The sequence below is a fragment of the Magallana gigas genome, chromosome 6 (assembly GCF_963853765.1).
Source record: "Magallana gigas chromosome 6, xbMagGiga1.1, whole genome shotgun sequence".
Classification (NCBI taxonomy): domain Eukaryota; kingdom Metazoa; phylum Mollusca; class Bivalvia; order Ostreida; family Ostreidae; genus Magallana; species Magallana gigas.
Genome location: NC_088858.1, coordinates 6,263,933 through 6,279,701, shown reverse-complemented (window position 1 = coordinate 6,279,701; position 15,769 = coordinate 6,263,933). Strand labels below are relative to the sequence as shown.

The following is a 15,769-nucleotide window of genomic DNA, read 5'->3' as shown; positions in this document are numbered from 1 at the left end:
CTCCCTGTTCATTTTTCTTAATTATCGTGGTCTTTTCTTCTTTTTTTGCTTATATTACCATTCTATTTTTTGGTCCCTTTCAATTTATATCCCCGTTTTTTTCTCCTTGTCTATTTTTTCGTACATATCCTTTGTTCTCTATTCATTTTTCCTTGCCTTTATTACAGCTGAGCGCTCCCTCCTATCCTGGAGTTCAGACAACCTGGGATCCACCCAGAGCTTTCTAAGCACCGCCGACACCAGTCCCAAGCGGCTCCGTCTTCCATACATACCATACCGAGATTCTGTACTCACGTGGCTTCTCAAAGACAGCCTCGGGGGCAACTCCAAGACCATCATGATCGCTAGTATGTTTGACAGGCCACGGGGGTTCTGGGTCTTAATGAAGCTTAAAAATATCTATTTATTATAATGACATAATTTGAGTTGAAAATTATCAAGCATTTATGTGATTATAGTATGACAATTTTGAGGAGAATAAGAAACGATTTAATTGATTTTCATTGATTGGAGGTTTTCCTGAATGACATTGGAGTTCTGATAATATCTGCCATTATTTTCTTTTTTCAGCCATCACCCCAGCCAATCTGTACTACAGTGAGACCATTAGTACTCTGAGATATGCTCAGCGAGCCAAGAGCATCATCAATAAACCAAAGATCAACGAGGTAAAAAAGCCAGATCACCTGGCGTTCAAAACGGTTCATTGTTATAATTACCCAGTTCATCACAAGGTCTTATGCCAAATTTACCATGAAGAATTTGATTTTATGACATATTTGATTTTTGTAAGGTGAAAGTTTATCTCGGTAAGGTAGAAAGCTAGTAGCTCTTAAAGCAATGAGTCACCAGATAGATTTGTATGCATAAAACAACATTCCAGCCCCACCAATGATAAGACCATGTTTACGACCACTCTGAAGTGCTCAGATGGACAGAAGAGTCCAAAAAGTTCTCATGTGTCAGCTACACTAATCCTAGCTCCAACAATCATGCCTCTTGACATTCGACCCAAAACAAGTTTTCAAAAATCTCGTTATCCAACACAAATGCATCAAAATGTTTGTTGTTTGAACTTTGACCGACTTTATATTTATATGAATTGATATTGGATTTTGTGTTATTGCTATTATGAAAGATAAGTTGATTTAGATATCCAATAATTTATATATTTGTGTTAACAAAGTTTGAGCATAATATTTGAAGTATAAATTTTTTATTTTTTCCCAACATTCTGTTCATCTGCACGTAGCCATTTAAGTAAAAACATGGATTGATAGACAGCACAATCTACTCCAAAGCCATTGTTTAGTAGGCTATGGTAGAGAAACTTGTGAAAGTTCAAACATTTACGATCATTTAACAAACTTCATTACTGCATTAAGAGAGAGAATATATGCCCGGGGAACAGAGGGTCAATGTTGTTGTTATGATTTCACTCTTGGAGCTGTTAAACAGTGCTCTTGGTTGATTAGAGCACCTTAGTGATGGGGCTGTTATACTCTACCTACAACCACCATAACCCCCCAGCAGTGACAGGCAGACAGACAAACTGGGGGCTGCACTAGCAAGTCAGGGGCTGATTTATTGACACATGTAATGCCTCGTCATTCTGCTCCCGACGGAAACGTAGACTCGACAGAGTGTATTATGTAATACTTACACATACTTAGATTGCATGATTTCCAGAAGACATTTGCTAAGTAAACTGCACTTATGAAGAGATGTAATAAATCTTTGGAGTATTCTCGTTGAAGTATTCAGCACTTGGCAAGGATAAGGAACTTGATATTCAAATATGCATGCTATCAATTGTTTTGTTTTACAGCATTTGTATAACATGCAAACCATTATTGATTGTAACAGAATAGGAAGAATTTGTTTTGATGCTCATGTCAAACTAATGAGGAATTTTGTGTTGTTATATTAATACTGTGTGATTTCAATTACTGTAAATTCAATTGTTGTTTAATGCTAGAAGCTTGCTTGACAGTCAACAAATTACTGACTCTTTCTGTTTACAGGATTGTCTGCCCTTTGTTCTATGTGTAAGCCAGTTGTTTACCAATTTCCTTCTATTTCGTTCATTTCAATGCAATTTCCTCTATGTTAAATTAGCTTTCAACACGGTCACATCTTTATTTATATTGCTCTTTTTCTTTTTTTTTCATTCATTTGGTCTCTTTTTCTTGTAGAAATTGCTAAAGGTTTATAAACTGATTTCTTTAAAATAATATTTAGAAAGTATTTTGTATCATTTTCATTGCTTATGTTTTTTAATATCAAATGGACATAAAATAATCACTAGTTATTTGGCAATGAGATAACGCCTTTTAGTAGATGTAAATGGATTGTGGCATATGTTGGTTGGTGAAAGTCCAGATTAAAACAATCCACTTGTTTTTAACAACAGCTCACTCTATTAATGAAGTTATCCCAGATTTCCCTATCAGCATGCATGCATGACCTCCTAGAGACAATTCTATTCAGTCCAGACATGCTTTTATAATATCCAGCCTTTGTACATGTATTTTCCTTGTGCTTCAGAAAGGACTAGTACCGGGTAGATATATACCTCCTTAATGTTTTAGATAATGACTGGATTGCCAGTTTTTCAGATATTCTGACTGTTTACTTTTTGAGCATTGTCTTCTTGTTCTTAATGAATCAAATATGTATCCTTCCAACAGCTAGATCTCTTGATGTAGAAGTTAGAGCATTAGATGTTTATCCTATGCCTGATGTACTCCTCACTCGACTCTTGACTTCCCGGTAATTGTTCTGTTATTTCTGCAGGATCCCAATGTGAGTCTTATTCGGGAACTACGACAGGAGATCGGCAGACTACGGGATCTACTCAAGTCCGCTCAGATGGTAACATGCTCACCAAGTCTCAGCTGTTACAGTTTATTTAACAAAATTAGAAAAGCTAGAAAAATGAAATAATTTGAAAAATTTATTTAAAAGGGCTAAAAAATGCTCTCTAAAGTTTTCAATTGTATTTTTTTGTTTAGAAATCGATGTTAATTCTATATTTTTATTAGCACTGTAGAACTGCATTAACCCAATCATCAGTATTTCGCATCTAATGAAAAGCAGTTGGTATTAGAATCACAATAAATTCATGGAAGACGAAGTAAAGCTAGAAATTCATCCTTTTCTTTATCATAGCTCATCTCAAAATATTGCAGAGAAACCTTGCTATAAATTATTCCTCTTACGCCAACCCCCTTCTCCCTTTCATGTTCTTATGAAAGTTATTGTAGCCAGTCAATATTGACTTATGTACCCTACATATGTTAAACCCTCACTTATAATATGAACATTTGATTGAGATGAGCTACACTCTCTTTATATATACTTTATATATACATGTAATAGCATATGTTGTATCTGTTGGATGTTCCATCTGCTTGTACCAGTAACTTTATCATGTGAATGTTGTGGTACCTGTGTTTATTATTGTAAATGTTGTGGTACCTGACCTACATTTTCCCCACTATGGTCACTTTCAGGGTGGCTCCCAGATGTCAGAATTAAACATGCTTGTTCAGATGCATGACATGATGACAGAAACTCAAAAGGTATAAGTCCAAGTATCCATTAATCTATATTATCCCGTTTACCTGATTGTACCTTAACCATATTATTATTAACCAAAAAATAATTCAAAATTTTGAAATAGCACTTGGGAAAATAGTATACATGTACTATTATTGATTGAGCCAATCATGTGCAACAATGATAAAATACATCCTTTGCTTGTCTGCTCTGCACTATTGTATTCACTGTACATGTTTTATTTGCATGAATATATCATCACAATGTATATTATGTTGCCTGTGTTAACCTGTAATCATTATTTTTTTATAACCTTGCTTGCTTTCATATTGGATATGGATATCATCACACTGTACTTTTTACTTTGATAAACACAAAAATGAATATATTCGAATTTTGGTCATTGCAGGAGACTTCTATAAGTCTGTGATATTTTTATTGTAAAATTCTTGAAAAGTGTAAATCAAATGTTTTAATAAATTAGCTATAACTTATTTGGTAGCTCACATGAAAATGAACATTGTGACATAGACAAACATTAATTTTGTTCACAAATTATTCTTCTGATGTAATTTAATTAACTTATATTAAAGACATTTTGTAAGAGCGATTATCACCTTTGCTTTTCTGCTTTTTGCAGGGTAATCCCCAACAGGTGTCATCTGCGGCAGGCTCAGCTCTAGCGGAGAAGTTACTGGATCATGAAAACATGGTCAGTTCATACACAGTGTTAAATTAAAAATATAATTATGAACAGCTTGTTTAGGAGTTTCTGATGCTGTACTGGCATAATCATCATGGCAGGATATTTGATTGCACAATTTATTTGACATACTGGGTGGCTTTATTAGTCAAAACTTGTCAAATTCCATCTCATTTGGCTTTCAAAAGATAAAACATATATTAGTAGTGTTATAATTATTATAGATTTTGAATAAAATGAATACTAAATGGGGTTTTTGTTGACCATGCAGGCCAAGATGTTGACTCAGACCTGGCAAAACAAGTGGACAGAGACTCACGACATCATAAAGGAGTCTGACCTGAGTATCCGTGGACTCAAACACTCGAGCTCAATGGGAGTGATGATCGAGTCTCAGATGCCCCACTTAGTGGGCATGGATGATGACATTCTCAGTACTGGGGTCACCATCTATCATCTCAAGGTGAGAGCAATGTGAAAGTCACTCTCATCTCCAGGTGACAGTAATCCTTAAGGGTCAACAGTATCTCAAGAGCTGTAGAAGGCAAATTTTATACCAGTTTTTTTTCAATGTCATGGAAAGAGCAACAATTACTTTCATTTTTTTCTCTATCTGAAAATAAAGATTATTAGGACCCACTGTGTCACCTTAAAAAATATTTAGAAGAACATTTATTCTAGATTGTGAACTCTAACATAATCTTACTTGAAAAACCAAAGAAATTTATCTGATAAGACATTCAATTTTTCAAACTCAGTCACATATAAATATTTAAAGTTGTTCTTATTTGAGCTTTGTTTGTTCTTTAAGGATGGGAAAACATTAGTTGGAAAGGCAGATGCAGGGAGACCTCAGGACATAGGTATGTACATTCATAATTGATATGTTTTAATGAAAGAATGATCATCTGATTAGTTCAGAGCATATAGTCTTTAGTGTTGTTCAGCTCTACCTACAGTTGTATGTACATGTATTTAGGTAGGGATGTAATCAACTTGAGATGTTTCACATCTAACTTCTGCATTCTTCGTAACTTGACTCTGCATTTGTACCTTTGAAATATTTTTTTGTTTTTTGAACCTCATGTACCATTGATATGGTTTGAGAGAAATAAACATTCATTCAGATGTTCACAATTATATACATGCATGATTATCTATTTCTATTGAATATGTTTTTGGTGTCTTTCAGTTTTACGGGGCCCGGCAGTGAAGGAAGAGCACTGTTTCTTTAAGACGTCGTACGGCACGGTCACCATGCATCCTAACCGCGGGGCTCAGTGTACGGTCAACGGGGTGGAGTGTAAGGAACCAGTGATCCTCAAACAAGGTACAGCATGACGTCCCAGGATTATTGACCAATCAGAAAAGATTGTCTTTTAGAACATTGAGTTTATACAATTCTGAATGTACACATGTATTTGTTGCATGTGATATTAATGTAATGAAAGTTAACCAGATGACAGGTACCAGTGACATAAAGGAATACTATTTAGGAATTTGTAGAGATTTTGTACAGTAATTAAGATGTTTAAACTTTTCCAGGTGACTGGGTATTGCTTGGGAAGACAAACATGTTCCGATTTAACAACCCTGATGAGGCTGCAAAACTACGGGAACGGCGACAGGTAAAAAAAGTCATTAAAATTTATGTCAGAAAGAAAACATCATTCGGTTCTTTATAGAAAAAGTAGGAAGTTGACGAATAAAAATTTCTTAAACTTGATATATCTTTACTCAAAAAAATAGTATTGTTAGCTAGTATCAGCTGAGTGTAGTAGTTGAATATGTGAAGCAGAGTAATTAAAACACCGTTGTGAGGTTTACTGCAACATTATTGTTTTATCTACAGAGTGTGAACAGTTCCAGAGACGAGCTGTCTTATGAAGGCAGTATGGAGAGTTTGGACCCGGACGAGAGTGACCCTTACTCCTACTACAATAGGCGACCTTTCCACCCCCTCTATGGCCCAAAGTAAGTAGGTCAAGGTGATGTGGGGAGGGATGAGTGACCATCACTTAGTCAGTGTTTGCTGCCATCACATATGAATTAACCGGTGTCCAGTGGTATGCTAGAGTTGTAGGTGTATATATAGCTGCAGTTAGTTTGTCTTTACACAGTATGGGGATTAAATTAAATCCGTTATACATATCGTAGAAATTAGGATATCCATCCAAAAAAATATATCTCAAACTAGTCTCTTGGGTGCAGTTCAAATTCAAGATTTGCTTGACGTTAAGTACACATGTACTGACAATCAAAGATAATTATGCAAACACATGATATACATTTGGTTTATTTTGTGGGGGGGTTTTTTTTTGGGGGGGGGAGGGATGGGGAATGGGTAGTTCATAAGAAAAATAGTCTAGTTGTGATTTTGTTGTTACTTATATTGGGACATGATCTGGTTTTCTTACATGCAGCTCAGTTGCTGTGAAATAACCTCACCTGTTGAATGGTTGTGTGTAAGTTTTTGACTTGACCTGGTTGTGTGTATGAATGCTGATCTTGCAGTTCAAAAGGTTAACCTTGAACATGCCTTCCTCACTGGCATGCAAATTGCCTGCACTAAACAATGGATGTAAGCATGTGTTTTTGCACTTTTCTTTTAGCTATGCCTCTCCTGAGATCTGGTGAGTACAAGAACTTCCCTCCATGGTGGTTAGTTAATTCCAAGGGGGACTAGTTTAATGTCACTAGTTAAATTGGTTCCCCTAGCTGAGGGTTGGCATGCTGTGTTTCCACTAACTGCTGATGTTTTTATGTTTATATAGAAGTAGATCATCAGTTCAGCATGCTTGTCAAGCATGAGGCACTAATTTTAATTGATCTTGCAGCTTGTACATATTGTTCATCATTGAATTTTTAATATTTGATTTAGAAACCTGACTTACAGTGCAGTGTTAACACATGTAAAAGTAAAAAAAAATTGAAAAGTAGGACAGTCAGGATTTTTTGTTTATAGCACAAATTCAGTGTAGTTTTCTTTAATAATGGTAAACACTTTTTGAAATGAATTATTAAGATTTTAGTTTCTGAATATGTTCTTCAAGATAGAATTGTTGTGGTTTTTTTCTTCCATTCATACAGTAGTTTATAAAATACTAGCTGATGTTAAACTCCTTTCAGATAGCTTAACTTATGTCAAATTTCACATGCAAAAATTATTTTACTTAGGTATCAAAGAAAGTGTTATCTATATTTTTCAAATATTTATTAAATAAAAAAAGGATAAATTATTGTTCCATGCTTTGAAATTATCAATTTTTTAAGAGTGATATAAGATTTACTCAGACTAAATGTGCAGCAAAGGTTGCCCATGATGACCGGATAAAAAGACCCCAGGAGCATTGACACTACATGTATATATATACAAATGCTCTGTACTTAAACTTGAAGGCAATAATTACAAAATTACAATGCTTCTAAATTGTTATTATTCTTCAGAATGGCTTTGCTGATTTTACTCTGCTTTGAAGACAAAAAATTCTGTTTAAATATTTTAGCTAGTTTTTTTCCTGTATATATTATATCTACAAAGGAAAGGCATTGACTTCTTTTTAATTTAAAATTTGTTAATGATTTACAAATAGCATTGTAATGTCTACAACAGGCTGGTAGATAATCTTTTACTTTCTGTTTCAGTCTTCAGCTAGAGCGACAGTACAGGAATGAATCGGAGAGAATTAATCAAGCAAAGTAAGGCTTTTCTTCATTAAATTATACTCTCAGGTTATATATTAAATCAACATTGATTTTGTGAGAAGAGTGAGTGGGCCAGTCAGGAGATATTTTTATACGTCCATTGTCTCCAACTGTCTTCCAATTACTCCACATAAGCATTGATTGAACTGTTCTGTTTAGATTGTCAGAGAGAGTAAACTTTTATTTTCTGGATTAAAGAGACTTTCTTAGGTAAATAGTGTTGACAGATCCTTGATGGACTCAATGACCTTAATACTAAAGTCTAGTTCTTGGCCTAAAGTCCAGTTGTACTGCAGTAAAAAGATAATTTTTTTAAATTTCAGTATCTTAATGCCATTAAAGATTTATTTGACACAAGGGTTTTATCTGAAACTAAATGTACATAACATGGTAGAAATGTTGTCAGCCTTAATTTCTCCAATATCTATTTTTAATAGTTTCAGTAAATTCTGCTGAATCCATTTAAACCATTACTGGGTGTTTTATAACAGTATCAGATAAGTCACTATTGACCCCTGGAAAGTCAAGATGTGCAGGATGACTGCCAAGTTTTACACCCTGAGTTGGCAAAATTGTGAAAATGTCTCCATACCTGTGTAACCTGTTCTTATACCTGTGCGTTAGGATTGAATATTTATGGCTATAGAATAAACTAAAGACTTCATCTAGTGAGCCTAAGGGGCCTCCTTGAATAGGAATCAAATGTGGGTAGAAATACCTGTAATTACCTAAGATTTAAGGTGAAATGAAAGGTGTTAATTACAGGTGTGACATTGTTTACATGTGAGACATGTTGTGATTTGTTGGACTAGCATCCTTTACTGTATTAAAGTCAGAATAACAAGATTGAGACATAAAAACAGTGATGGTGATTAAGAGAGATTTTTGGAGCACCCAGGGTAGATAGCTCTCGTTGTACGGGACTATGATAAGAAGACTACTGGCCCTGGGATGTGTCTCCTCACTGCCGGTAATGATCAGTGTGTCCAGGTGAGTGGGCGTGTCCATGCAACTTCTCTAAACACCCAAAATACACTGATAGGATTCATCTAAACATCCAAAATACACTGATAGGATTCATCTAAACATCCAAAATATACTGATAGGAATGAATTCTGTTGCTGGTGTGGGTAGGATATCAACCCAAAGCTTATATGTTGATTACAATAGAAATATATTGAGATGGATTATTGCTTATTGCAGGTGAAACATTTTTTTAAAGAAAACCGGCTGCATAACTGCAAAAGACAGATCAATAAATGCTGAAATGCTAATTGAAAAGTTTTAATATATATCTGTCTGTCAGTGCATAACTGTGAACTAGTCTCTTGATAAGACATTTGGCATGCCATTTATAAAATGACTTGGATCCACAGCCAGAATCAGAAATGTAATAGACAGATAAGTTTGTCCCTACGTGATAAGCTTGATGTATAGACATGTAAGTTGTACAACACCCACACAGAGACCGGTGGTTATGAATGCAATCTTCTCTCTCCCAGTATAATACAGGTGATGTTTCCTGTCAGGTGAGTTTCCTGGCTGTACAGGTGTGGTATAGTTATCCCTTAGTACTACATTGTTGTGAGTGTCTGAGCGTGCCCAGTCTGTAGACCGGATCAATACTCTCTGATGTCGTAACCTTAACGGGTCATGCTTTAGGGCTGTACCCATCTTTTCTGCAGTATGCAGGACTGTCATAATGTTGAACACATAATTTTGGATATAATTGTGACTTTGATTAGACACAGGATTATGTAGATGGAGTTGACACAGGGTTTGTGAGTACTATTTGACAAACAGGTGTAGTGGTTTATCACAGGGCTCGGTTTATTTCTGTTTGATTAGCTTCTTTGCAGTATTGACTGAACATCATGCAGATGCATAGATCTGCATAATTCAACATTTGGTTATATTTCTCCTTCATGTGATATGTAGCATTTAATTTCAATCTCAATCGGCATGCTGTAGCAAATATTAAAAGTGGGAATGATAAAAAATCATGAATTTTTCATGCATCATGTTTTTGTGGGCAGAGTTTTATCAATAGTATTGGTTATTCACCTGACGAAGTCATTTACTTCGTACCTGTGTATATAGCTGTGTAAAGCTGAGACAGTCAGGAAGAAGTCATGTGGTGATACAAGTGCTTTATATCTTGGATGGTTCTACAAGTACCATTAAGACGAAATTTAATAAATCTACTTCCTTGTAATAAAAAATATGAATATAACGCTATTAAAGTATGTATTTTAGTCTGAGACATTGTGAACCAGGCTGATGATACAATGATAAATGTAACATTGTTCAATTACAGGAAAGAATTGGAGAAGCTGAGAGATGACCACCAGAGAGCCGAGGAACTGAGGAGGGAGAGAGAGGAGGAGCTATGGAGGATCCATGAGGAGCATCGAGCCGAGATACAGCAAGAAAAGGAGAAAGTCCTGAGAATGAAGGAGGAGACTCAGGCTCAGCGAGATAAGGCGGAGGCTGAAATCGAGTACGCTCACGAGTGTCTACAAAAGGAAAGGGAGGCCTGTAGGTTCCACTTCTTGCTTCTTTCTGACATTCATGCAGGTGTTTTGAAATTCATTCAGAGTTGGGTTTTTTTATTAAATTCGTTAATCCATCCTGTTACATGTATGATAAAAGAGACAAGTCATGCTTTCAAATAAAGAGTGTATTTTGAAGGAGTTCAATATTGCTGTTTAATATTGATTATCATATTTCTAAGAAGGAGTTAACTATTGTTTTCTGTGGAGCCTTTTAATATTGATTGCCATATTATGCAATCACTCAGAACCCTGTTGGTGAATCTAGATTATGTAACAATGACACAGCATCAGAAAATATTGTGTAGTCAGTAATGATTAGTTTATGAATTATTTCAGTCAATGAGAAACTACAGAGAGAGCTTAAAGGACTTCAGACACCAGGGCCTGTGTCGGGAGTGGTCACTCAGACTGATCTTGAGACCCCCCAGCACATTAAGGAGGTCATCAACAGCTGTAAGCAATCGGGGTGGGGGCGTGTCAAGGATCTTCTCCACGGAGAGCTGTTATCCAAGCTCCACCACCGAGAGGCTGAGGAACGTCTGAGGAAGCAGTCGGTGGACTTGGAGGAGCAGTACGCAATGTCACAGCGGGAGATACAGCAACAGCTGGGCAAGATCAAAGAGACGGAGCAGGAGTACAAGTCGGAGGACGCCGAGCATTACCAGGAGATGGCCAGCAAGGTAATAGGGGCATTATCACTTGTTTAACAAATCTAAAAGACTTCCTCTGATGTCAAAGCTTTAGAAATAATGTTATGATATGAATAGATTTAAGATTTTTGAAATCATTCATATTAAAAAAGAATATGTTTGATCAGATTATAGAATCAAGAGAGGTAGCATTGTTTGTAATTTCCTTTTATGTTATGTTACAGATGAAGGAGATAGACAACCTGGTGGAGCGCGAGGAGCAGCTAGAGCTGTACATTGAGGAGAAACAGGACCTTCTGATGGTAGGAGTGGACCAGCCTCACCCGCTACGCTCTGCCTGCAGTGAGGAGGTCCTCACTGTCCTCAGTCCTCCCGACCGAGGATTTCCCACCAGGACCTCAAGCCTCATGGCTCTACCCCGGGGCAGTGAGGGAGACCTTCCCTCCTGCTCTAACAGACTTTCGACGATGCTGTTTGATCGGTCCATGGAGGAGTCCAGTAATTCTCTGTTTGAAGGAAGTGAGGCCAGTGTGGACTTGTCTTCTAGTGTAGACGAGGGAAGTGATAATAGTCAAAGGAAACTCAATGCCAAAAGTGAAAAATTAGTGAAAACAGCAAAGACTGTTACAGACAGGCTGTATAAAGCCCCAGAGCCAAAATTCAAATATCAACCTAAATCAAGAAGTTTGCCAAGGAGTTCTGGTGCTACATATGACTCAAGTGTAAGAAACAGGGATAGAAGGTCTCCTATCTCACCTGCCCGGGAGTCTCCCTCTCGAGGAACATCATCAAGGGTTTCCCCAGGCAGAGCAAAGTCTGATTCTCCAAGATCTACCCCAAGAACAACCCCTTCACCCAGACAGACCCCAGAGAGGCAGTTAGATGGAAATAAAGAGAGCAGGAAAAACAAAAGAACTGATAAAGATAGGAAAACCAGTGATGAGAAAACAAGTGCCAATACTGCCAAAAATTCAGGAAAAACTGCAAATGTGGATAGGGATACTTCTGGGAATACAAAAGGTGCTTTGTCTAGAAACAGTCTCTCTGCGGGAGATTTAGCTGGAATCAGAGGCAGGAGACAGTCTCCTACTGGTAGTCATGGCGATATTAGTGACAGAAAATTGTCACCTTCTGCTAGAAAGAGAGATTCTGATAAAAAGTCACTCAGTCCGAATCCTGATAGTCGAAAGTTTGTTCCCAGATTACGTCACATTACCAGTGCTTCCTCCCTGGCCAATGTACCTGAGGCCATCGCTGAGGAGGCGGAGCCAGCAGAACCAGAACAGAAAAGCACCAGTCAAGTGGTGGTAAAGAGGAGAAAGAAGCGTCCTCAAGTTGACGGGGATGAGTTCCGCCGACATTCTGAGCCCTTGGGAGAGGAGCTAGCAGAGGCATTTGACAAGTACACTCAAGACTTTGAACAAATGGAATGGCAGAGAACAGGTAGTACAAACTTGGAAGCAAGAGGAAATATCCTCAATTGGAGTGGTTCATTTCCTCCAGATGTACCTTACGGTATTCAAGGGTCAACTTCCAGTGATGATGTTGAATATCAAAGAGAGGGTAATGTTGATTCTGAAAATGGTGTTCAAAATAAGGTTGTGCCAACAATTCATGTTCAGGAATATGACAGTCTGGATGAGCATCGGCTTAGCCGAGAGCCCAGTGTGTATTCTGAAACAGGGTCCACAGTATCAACAGTGTCGGATCCATCCACCGTTGTGGAGACAGAATTGGATGATTCTGAGCAAGTTGTGTTCATGGAAGGAGTGGAGACACTCTCTGATGAAGAGGATCAGCCATGGCAGAGAGACCAGGGACAGTCATCAGAACTACAGACACCTGGATCCAAGAGGGACCATGATGTAGACAGTGATAACTCACAGACTGTGCTAGTGAAAGTGGCCAGAAAAGATAAAGATAATGATATTAATGCCAAACTATCGGACATTCTGACTACCTCGCAACTTCCTGGTGGTCATGTGCCTGGGAAGGGTTCCTCGGACACTGTCTCTTTGTCATCCGATTCTTTGGATGACAATAAATCCATCGACTCTCTAGAATGTCCAGAACAAAGAATGGAGGGTCTTAATGATGAGGACAGCTTGGATGATTCATTAGATGAATCCGATCCACAGAAAAGTGATACCATGACTTCACAAACAAGTGTGATGTTTCAGAGTGACAGTACTTCAACTGAACTTTTGACCTCTTGTGATGGCCTTGACATGCCTGATGACCTTGCATCATCAGGGAGAAGTGAGCAAAATATTCCTCCTCTGAGTGATCAATCACCTCTCACAAAACAGGAAAGTGAAACTGTGACTTCAGCTGGAACTAATGAGTATGATGTTCCTCAGTATACTGAGTGTTCCAAAGATGCAACAGAAGCCGTCTGTTTAAATGACAGTGATCCAATAAACATGGAGAATGTGGACTCATTATCCAGGAACGATGTTCAGACTCAGGATATTTCTCCATCTGAAGAAGACCACAAAACAAATAAAACTAAAGCTCATATTTCATCCTCAGAAACAAACGAAATGCATAATTCACAGCCAGCTACACCTTTAGATTATCATTGTGCTCCTTCTTCCTCATCTGAAACAAGTGCTACTGTAACCAATTTAAACATATCAAATCCACAGGAAATATCATCTACAGAGAACAAAGTTCCTACCTCTCTAAGAGACCTGGAAGTCCCATCATCTCAAGATAAAGATTCTCATTCCAACCCAGATTATTCCATGGAAGTGAGACCAAATGAGGCATTAACACAGAGTGAACAAACCACAGCAGGTACACATTCCACAGACACAGGACCAACAGTGATGGACACTCATGCACAAACACTTACAGAATATCCTAAAAAACAAACAAGCCAGGACATTGAGGGCCAAGATAAAGTCTCGGAGAGCTCTCCACAGACAGAAACAGAACATCCTCACCCTGTACCACAGGAAGAAGGCTCTATTAAAGATAGTCAGGGAACTGGGGTTGTATCAGATTCTCCAAAGAAAAGTCAAATTGCTTCTGTCTCAACACAAGTTGATACAGACTCAGAATTTAAAACATCAGGGACAGCTGACAAGTCTTGTGATGGTACTCCAATAGAACTCACTGATAGAGCCTCTCAAGTGAATATTACAGAGCCATCAGCTAGCCAAGATAAAGTCTCAAAAAGCTTTTCACAGACAGAAACAGATCATTCTCACCCAGTACCACAGAAAGAAGGCTCTATTAAAGATAGTCAGGGAACTGGCATCATATCAGATTCTCCAAAGAAAAGTCAAATTGCTTCTGTCCCAACACAAGTTGATACAGACTCTGACTTTAAAACTTCAGAGACAGCTGACAAGTCGTGTGATGGTACTTCAGTAGAACTCACGGATAGAGCCTCTCAAGTGAACATTACAGAGCCATCAGCCAGGGACACTTCAATGGTTACTGGTGTAGCTATACAGACTGAGGCATTGTTTTATCCAATCACTGATGAGACAATGGAGAAAGGCATTAAACCAGAAAATGCTGAACAAGAAGCTATGGAAGGTGCAGCATTGGTCACTGAATCAGAAGTACCAGAAAATGGGGCCAGTTCATTCCTTAATGAGTCAATTTTGGAGGACGAGCCATCCAAGACAGTAGGAGTGTGTACCAGTCCCTCCCTCCTGTGTTCTCATGAAGATGTCCAAAGCTGTTCTAATGACAGCCTACAGGAAGTGAAGGAGCAGCTGCAGGAGTTACAGGAAGTCCTAGAGGGTCACATAGGAATCCCAGCTAGGTAAGCTTCAGTTTGGTGGCTAGATAGATGCAGGATACTGTGCCTCTATTTTGTACCTGGATGTTGTAGTGTATGTGCTAGGTATTAGAAACTTTGTATTGAGCATGAGTTCTATAGGTAACAAAGGATTACAAGACCAGGAATACTCGTTAATTTAAAAAATCAGTAATCATAGTTAATAGCATAGAAGTAGTAAAGTACAGTTTCATCTGAAGAAAGACACCCAGTAATTATTGATAGTAAAATGTGCTGGTGAAATGTGAGAAGTTAATATTGCATATCAAAGAAGTTTAGGGTTGTAAGAGTTATTTCCCTTCGGTAACAATTCTTGGTTCAATATGCCCATACCCTTACCTGTTACATGCATTTTACTGACATAACAATGGCCCTGTTTGGAAATTTGACAAATTGACACCTAAAAGCTTAGATTACATCAGAAAGCCATTTCAGTGGGGTGTTGGAATTCTGAATGTGTTAGGTATTCATTCATTATTCACATTTCTTATGGATAGTCACTTCTTTTAAACCTTTCTGCCATGGTGCGTGAGGTATCAGTGACATTTCCTAATACAGTTCAATTCAGCGGGTAATAACTAACACCTCAGGTGGAGTGTTTGTCAACATCGCTGTTTATGAGGTGTTTTACTGACATTCTACCACACGAATTCCTCCTGTGTATTGTACTTCATTATTAGTTTCTGGTCACAGATTTTTATTGCCCATGTACAGTAACAAATCTTCTGATCAATTCATTCAAAGGTGTCCAGCCTAAATTTAATTTTTTGATGAGCGAATTTCACCTATTTTTTTTTTT

The 15,769-nt window shown here is 37.6% G+C and overlaps 1 protein-coding gene across 7 annotated transcripts in view; it reads left to right on the top strand.

Moving 5' to 3' along the window:
* LOC105321596 (fap1 adhesin) overlaps positions 1 to 15,769 on the top strand; it is a 45,813-nt gene that overhangs the window by 17,791 nt on the left and 12,253 nt on the right. Inside the window, exons 12-27 of one of the 7 annotated variants that reach the window (XM_034462167.2) lie at positions 168 to 347; positions 571 to 668; positions 2,025 to 2,048; positions 2,797 to 2,874; positions 3,516 to 3,584; positions 4,202 to 4,273; positions 4,536 to 4,727; positions 5,076 to 5,127; positions 5,457 to 5,594; positions 5,810 to 5,892; positions 6,117 to 6,238; positions 6,877 to 6,897; positions 7,910 to 7,963; positions 10,287 to 10,507; positions 10,861 to 11,204; positions 11,399 to 14,955. In XM_034462167.2, coding sequence (XP_034318058.2) covers positions 168 to 347; positions 571 to 668; positions 2,025 to 2,048; positions 2,797 to 2,874; positions 3,516 to 3,584; positions 4,202 to 4,273; positions 4,536 to 4,727; positions 5,076 to 5,127; positions 5,457 to 5,594; positions 5,810 to 5,892; positions 6,117 to 6,238; positions 6,877 to 6,897; positions 7,910 to 7,963; positions 10,287 to 10,507; positions 10,861 to 11,204; positions 11,399 to 14,955 — 5,305 coding nt within the window. Of the gene's footprint in view, positions 1 to 167; positions 348 to 570; positions 669 to 2,024; positions 2,049 to 2,796; positions 2,875 to 3,515; positions 3,585 to 4,201; positions 4,274 to 4,535; positions 4,728 to 5,075; positions 5,128 to 5,456; positions 5,595 to 5,809; positions 5,893 to 6,116; positions 6,239 to 6,876; positions 6,898 to 7,909; positions 7,964 to 8,713; positions 8,960 to 9,599; positions 9,751 to 10,286; positions 10,508 to 10,860; positions 11,205 to 11,398; positions 14,956 to 15,769 lie in introns of those variants that run through there. The other 6 variants (XM_034462169.2, XM_034462170.2, XM_034462168.2 and 3 more) reach the window with 6 other exon arrangements.